Source organism: Gavialis gangeticus, unplaced genomic scaffold (genome assembly GCF_001723915.1).
Source record: "Gavialis gangeticus isolate Ggan-Ray unplaced genomic scaffold, GavGan_comp1, whole genome shotgun sequence".
NCBI classification, from domain to species: Eukaryota; Metazoa; Chordata; order Crocodylia; family Gavialidae; genus Gavialis; species Gavialis gangeticus.
The window spans coordinates 13,147,466-13,155,323 of NW_017729019.1; the positions used below are offsets into that span (position 1 = coordinate 13,147,466).

The window sequence follows — 7,858 nt, forward strand, 5'->3', positions numbered from 1 at the left end:
GTGCGCGGGGAGGCCGGGTCCCGCCGCGGGCTGTTACGTACCGGGGCACGCGGGCGTAGGGGCGAGGCAGGCCGGAGGGGAGATCCTGCACGTCCTGGAGGGGCCTGCTACATATGACGAGTGACGCGGCAGGGAGACAGCTTGGGCATGTGCACGCGCTCGTGAATATGCAATAAATGTAGCCCCTCCATTGTGAAGTACTAGAAAAGGGCACATTCGCTTATTTTAATGCACATTAGTGAAAGCACATGGGGGGGTGGCGGCATTAAAATAGGTGGATGTGCATTAAAAAGCATGTGTAAAAACACCCCGAGCGTCATTTTTAATGCGGTGGCTTCGTTGGGTAAGTGGTTTTCTGTTTTCTGGCTCTGGAAAACCGATTGCAGGTTCTTTGCCTGTATTTACAGGAGGCACCACGCGGGAAAGTCTAGCGCTAAAGGGGAGCTGGGTGGCAAGGGGAGCCTGTCCTACCGCTGCTCGGCTTGCTGCACTGCTGAGAGTTTATTGGGAAGGCCTGGGACAGAGGACAACTCTGCGCTCTCGTCTAAACTTCTGCATCTCGCAAGGTGTCGCCACTTAATAACCAATGATTCAAGTAAAGGACAAAAAAAATCAGACTTTGTTTATTAAAAAAATACTTTACAGGAAAAAATTCTATGCATTCCATTGTACTATTTTACAAAGAAATAGCTCAACAATTTTAACACGCTTGTACAGTCAGCTACTAAAAGAAATGCACTGTTAGAGGATTATTCACAGAGAAGTTTAGAATTTTTGTATCTGTTTACACTACTCATTATAAAAGCCTCTTTAAAACACTTGTTAAATGTCAATAAATATACTAAGGCCGCACAAAGCAAACAGTCTTCCAGGCAATCCTACGTGTCCTCTGTAGGCAGAGACCTTAGATAAATTAAAACCACAGGAAAAAAATAATAATCTTAGCTGCCAATTAAGAACCAAATAATTAAAAAAAAAAATCACAAACATTACTACAAGTATCTTTACACATTGTACAAAGAAATTAGAAGTATATGCATTCTCTAGGCACAACTGAGAAATGCCTTAAATGACACCTTCTCGCCTACATGTGCTATTGGATCCTAAGTAGTATCGTGTATATTCGTGGAAGGCCATCGCTGGGAGAAGTCTGTCAGACCAACATCATACAGTACAAGCTTCCAGGTGAAGAATGTCCCTCCTCTGGGAGTGAAGATAAGTGTTCCCTTGCCTCACGCCTTTCAAAAAGGCGCTAAAATAAGACTATTAAAACATTTAGCATTTGCGGCAAATCCTGTAAATGCAGCCTTGTGAATCATAGAAGGAGCCAAATGAAGGAGTTTAATTCCTGTCCACTCTGCAGCTCCGAGTAAAATAGCAGTAGGCCAAGAGACAAGAACCAAATAGTTGACAGAGTAAGAGCCCTTTTTCTGTATGGCAAAAATTTTGAAAGCAAAAATGTGGATTACATCTCCCCTGCGAACACTTCACTGAGTGTCCCACCTTCTTGGAAGAGAACGGAAGAACTGAGCTACTTGACTTCAAAAAGTACTCTTAAAGTAGGCTAGGTATCTAAACAGAATGATATCTTAGACACCCGAGGATAGAGGGAATTATTAAGATCTCATCTTTAGATTCTCTGTTGTACTAATTGATCTCTGGCACAATATGGTCATTCACTTTTCCAATACGACTTTTTTTTCTTCTGTGCTTGGTAAAGAAATGGTCTTCTCTATTAAGAGAAGCCAGGCCCTTTTTCAGCTTAGTGTTTCATTTTAGAAAGATCAAATGGATCTATGTTCCTGGAGTACTGCTATTGGCAATCTCTCTCTGGTACAAGGTAGAAACTTATTTCACATTTCAACTAAATACTTAAATGTCTAACAACGTAATTAAACAACTCCCAGAGGACAGGGCAGGCCCTCTGCCAATGGAGCTACAACCATTTACACTACACTGACCTTATGCATCAATAAGTACAAATATGCATTGCGAGGATTTCTGAGACCTTTTATAAAATACAGCTATATATAACATTTGGAAGCCCTCATTCTTATTAAGCTGTTGAAACAGACAACCATAGAATTGCCAGTGAAGTTGAGGATTCTGTTTGCACATTGAAATAGAAGCAAACTTAAGCTAAATTCTGATTTTTTTAGTTGTATTTTCTTTCTTTCTTTCTTACCGACAGCAAGTTGCAATCAGATATTGCACTTTTCCAGAAACTTATTTGCAAGTATTTTCACTTTTCAACCCAGAACTTTGATTTGTTGAATATAGCACTGGATAGGTTGAACTTGTCCATCTGTCACTTGTAACTCAGGACAAAAAAAAATAAAAAAGTTATAACATCTTTCTTTCTGATTTATTATTTGGTAAATGGCTTTCAAATCTTATGCCTCTGAAGGCACAACTTCAGTTGCCATTTGTCAGCGTCTGTACCGTAGATACAGTGTTCACAAAGCAGGTGAGCTATCAGTTTCACAAGGAATTCTCCCCGTGCCTACATTTACCGAGGGCTGGATCTTGGATTCCAAGTTCCAAAGCAGTATGGCATTTTGAATTTTAAAAACAGTTTACATTAATATTTCTTCATAAATACCATAACTTGGCCAGGCAAAATTAAGATGAGAAAATAGGTGTAATGTGTTGTGAAGTTTTACTTGAAGTACTCTTTCATCAATTACATTCTGCATTTATGCTGAAGAGGGCATCAGTTTGACACCAGGTTTGGAGATAGCATATCCCTTACAAGAACTGCGTGTCACCATGGTTCCAGACTGAATTTATCAACTATGCCTTCTTGCTATTTCACTAATAAGATTTTTTTTGTTTTTAAAGTAAGTGTGAAGAACTGCTGGTCTACTTTGCTTTGTAGTTTAAAAGCATAGCATTATAAGTAATTCTGAGAACTTCCAATGTGTTTACAAATGTAATGTTTCCCTTTTCATTGTTTCAAGTTCAAATGGAATAAAAGTGATGCGGAGAGCATCTTAACCTTAAGTTGTGTTGGCTAAAGTTCAGTTTTGTATTTCAGAACACAGGGACAATGTTTTACAAAGAGATGAACAGCTTCTTTTGATTGTAAGGTCTTTGCAGATTCAGAGATTCCTGAGCGATTGTACACAGTGCTGACTGTCAAGCGACAGTCACATTAGTCAGCAATGACCTAGGTAGATGGACTGATGCCATCTTTGCCAATGTGGCCCAAAGAGAATAGCACATGGGAGAAGGGAAATGGGTACTTGGAAGACTAGCAGAATGAACTAACAAAGGATTACACAATTGTTCCTAACCATTGTGAAGATGAAGGATGAGCTGAAAACCAATATTGCCTGCGAGGAATTTTACTTTGCACAACCCTTAAAGCTCTATGAAATTCCTCAACAAAAGTGGAAAACCCACTAGAGAAGAGATGGCCCATTTCTGACCCAGTCTCAATAATCTAGAATTTCTGCTAATATTAAATTATACCCCTGCATGAAGTCACATTACTTTTCATAAAAGCTCTCCATTCTAACACCTTATTTACACAGATTACTAAACAAGTCACTACCACTTCAATCTGTAAATAAGTTTAATTGAAATATTTTTCTAGCTTGTTTTTGTACTGAAGATAATACATACATACACATAAGGAGTAATACAGACTAACTAAATCACTGCAGTATTTTCCAATGATTATTTTGCTATCATTTTCAAATAGTGACCTCTATTACTGAGGTGTTAATATGCATATAAGTCTACACAAAACAATATTGCACAAAGTAATATTTATAAGATTAACATATTTTAGAAGCTTCATAAAGAGAAGACTTAGTAGTTGATATTAAAAAGATGCATCCAAAATTAACACAGCATCTTCTCTTTCACATATTCTAATAGTGTTCCAAATCTCTCCTACCCCAGCAAGGATTAGAAAAAATAGAGTTGTCCAGAGACAACTCAATTGCACCAAAATCAAGTCTATATCCTAGGTGGATTACTGGGGGGGGGGAGGGGGGGGGGGGGACAGGACTGTTATGAACAGAAAGTGAAAGTAGTCAAATACAGCTTACATATTGAAATTCAGAAATGCAGTAGATTATAAAGCACTGTGTCAATGGATGACTCCTGACATTAGTTCATGACATTTTTTTCCCCACCAAGATACCCATGAGCTACAAAGTGGAAACAGCAGTCCACTGGACTAATACTTTATTGCAAAACAGCAATACAGAACTTCAGAGTTAAGAACCCATGTCAGCTATGGCCAGCCCAACAAGTATATTAAGTGCATCAGTACCAGAAAAAGGATGATTTGATCAGATGCTTATTATGACTTGATCCAAACAAAAATAAGTTAGTATTTTAAGCTTTAAAGTGCTCAGATAGGTTTCCTCCATGAGAATGCCAACAATTTTGTTTGTTTTTTTTGTTTGTTTGACACTAGTCTTATTTGTGTGTTCAGGGAAGATGCATTGAGGAAGCAAAATCCTCACACCAAGCATTACAAACAGTGCTACAGAAGTGTTACCTTATGCGATTACAGTTCAACAGGGTCAGACGTTTTCTTCAGTTAATCTCATATGCTACCTTTTTATCAACTGTCTAACAATTAAAAGTTAGTTTATCTATACACCTAGTATTTTGAGTATCAACCAGGATTTTAAGAACAGACACACCACAAAAATTGCTGATTATCCAAAAAGTGCTGTGCTTTCTCTTTCATGAGCAATTACAATCAGCTAGGAGTCACTTTCAGGTCATCCCTTTATAGTGAAGGCTAATGACAAAATATGGTAGGGAGATTAGACTGACCAAGATAGTTCAGTATTTTTTAAAGTTCCTGGAAGAATTCCATTCTGACTTGAAGAAATATTGAAAGCCTCATTACTTAACAGAAAGAAGTGGTAGACCAAGATAACTTGTTGTACTAAGGGATTTAAATACAACTTGAACTTTGCATAATCTGTGTAAAAAAGATATGCCTGACATTTTGGAATGTCACCTTTATAGAATTATAGGCAAGATTTCTCCAATAAAACATAAGCCATTTATAAAACTATAACTTCACATCAAAATTTTAAAAAGTTGTTAAAAAATGTTTAACTATGTACATATCACACAGGAGAGCCTGCATGATCCTGTGGACCGTGTTGATCAGACTCTAGTTTAAAACCTGGAAGGGGCTGGGCCGCTAGATCTGGTTGCATAAGTCCCGATATTGATGAAATGGAGGAGGATGGTGCCACTGTTGTGAGCTGTGTTTCTACACTTGGTTCTTCAGACTCTCTTTTTACACTCACACAGTGGAGCTCACCCTCTGAGTCTGTCTGTCCAGAGACATTACTGTTCGTGTTTGAATTGCCTTCTGCATTTTGTGAAGACTCTTCCACAGGATGGTACTGTTTGAGCCGTATATGCCAGGCTAAGCTGCAGACTGCTGACACTGTTTTGAATTGATGAATGACATTTCTAGGGATGAAGTAGATGTCATTGTCACACAACTGGATTCTAGCATAGCGAATACCTTCCCGTCTCATTTGGTTTAGCTTGGCTTCATCCACCCATTGAACACACTGAAAGGAGAAACACTACAGAGTTAGTCATAAGCTGTATTTCAGGGCCAAAAACTTAGTCTCTGCTATAATTGGTGAATACATTTGTTCAACAGCCTATTTTATTATTATTAAAGTAAATACATCCTCAATTAGAACTCCTTGGAGGAAGAAAAATTAAAGTTTGATTTATATAGTGCTACATACTGCAAGGTAATAATAAGCAGTTACCACATCATTCTAGGGTCACAAATAGGGTTGAAGAATTAGGACTTCAATAAAAGACATTTTGACCTGGCATTACCAGGCAGGAAAGCTGTCCTTGGTTTGTCCAGCCACTGTGAAGCATAACTATCACATTGGAAAAATGCAGATGTAAAAGTATGCATAGTCCCTTACCCAGTTTAAAAAGGTGTTTCTGTAGCACATGCTATAACAAAATTGCCATCTTGCAGGCAGGTGGCTGCCCAGTGGAGTTTAAAGCAGTATGTGTCAGATAGGTGGGGCACCTCCAGATGAGTGTGGATGTGCTGTGTGTGGCACTGAAGACCCATCTGCAGCGCCATACATGCAGGCATTCCCCACACTATTACTTTGCAGCACGGGGGCGGGGGGGCCTTCTTGACCATGGGAAATCCAGGGGTCAAAAATAAATAAATAAATAAAATAAAAAATAAAACAAAACTCAACAAACCATGCCAAGAGTAGGGTGGTGCACATGGCAGCAGTATGCGCCACCCTAAGCCTGAGCCTAGCTGGCCAGTCATGCTCCGGCTGCCAGCTAGTCTCCCAGCTGCAGGAGCACTGACACTGCAGCTTCCTGAGGCCCCCACACCCGCAAGTTAAGTCTGCTGGGGCCAGCACGCTTGCTGGCCCCAGACTCTTCCACCCCACTCAGGGTAACCTGTTGAGCGCCAGATTGTGGGTGGCATGGGTACTCCCTGGGGACAAGCAGCAGTGGCACAAGGTGTACCTGTCCCTAAGGAAATGCACATTCCTGCTTGTGCACATACAGTTTGTTCTGGAGAGTAGGACGGGGGAAGTAGAAACTGAGAACAACAAGATTCCATGACCCTACTCACTTGAATCCTTTAAAGGAAGACAAGGAAAAGACAAACCTGAAATACTTATCCATGCCAGAAAAAATAAATACAGTAATAACAAAATCCAAAATACTCAAGTGACCAGCTTATTTCTGCTAAAAAGAGCTAAAGAAAAATAGCTTTGAACACAAGCCTAGAACTAAGTTAAATCCAAGGAACTTGCTGTTTCTACTTTTCAAATCTCAGTTATTCATACATATGAAATGAAAAAAATCCAACAAATGTTACTTTTCAAGCTATAACAGATATGCAGTATAACATGGGGTATTCAGGGATAGTTATGTTGAGTTGCAAGACACTATGGAATGCTGAAATGGTATTGTAATTTCCAGCAGCAATACATTTATCTAAGGGCTGGCTGATTAAAGACTACTCTTGTAGACATTAAGAAACCATACCTAATGCAGGTAACAAGTCTGCAATGCTTTTCTTTAAAGAAATCAGACTCTGGTATTTGATAATCGGTTAAAAGGCCTGAAAAAGAAATGCAGACTATGCAGAAATAACCCAAGTAGCTGGGAGGGGTCAATCATACCAGACTTAAGACCTGACAGTACTTGTTTGTCACTTCTTATGAAGCAAAAAGGTCGTTACCGATCTTGTAAGCCAAGTATGCACATAAACTGTTTTCTGTATTAGGAGAGGTTCTTTGTAGTGTTTCATATTTGAACATGACTTGCTTTATGAAAGCCAGCTGGTCAGTGATCAGCTTGCCATTGTACCCAAGAGAAAGCAGAGCTGGACATGCCAAATCAAGTTCAGACTTGAAGAAACGAATGCCATAAATTCCAAGGCAGTTGTAGCCTAAAACCCAGTCTGGAAAAAAGGGAATTATGGGTTCACACCTTTAGAAAGGAAACAGAGGGGGCTGCCTGAGGTCTTAATTCCAGGCTTTACCTGTGACACTGGAGGTTCATGCAGATCCAGCTGAAGTCTCTGCACAACATCAGTGAAGTCTTCAGCATGAAAACAAACCACATCTTTGGTTATGCGCGGTTGGTCACTCCTGGGGGGGAAACCAGTTGAAGAGCCTTAGAATGTGATGACGACTCTGGAGTGCAAAACCAGTTTCTTAAAGGAAATATCTATTATACTTTGCCACACGCTGGTATTTCCCCTCACTATTAGCAAGCCATAATGTGCTTACTAGATTCCGCAGATTTTACCTTGCTTTCTGATTTTTTTTTTTTTTTTTTTTTTTTTTTTTTGGCATTC

The 7,858-nt window shown here is 39.5% G+C and overlaps 1 protein-coding gene across 1 annotated transcript in view; it reads right to left on the minus strand.

Moving 5' to 3' along the window:
• Positions 1-596: 596 nt before the first annotated feature.
• Positions 597-7,858, minus strand: part of RSBN1 (round spermatid basic protein 1) — a 32,695-nt gene continuing 25,433 nt past the window's right edge. Inside the window, exons 6-7 of the mRNA XM_019514096.1 lie at positions 7,541-7,649; positions 597-5,561 (exon numbers count right to left, since the gene is read on the minus strand). Of these exons, the coding sequence (XP_019369641.1) occupies positions 5,103-5,561; positions 7,541-7,649 (568 nt within the window). The 3' untranslated portion in view covers positions 597-5,102. The remainder of the gene's footprint in view (positions 5,562-7,540; positions 7,650-7,858) is intronic.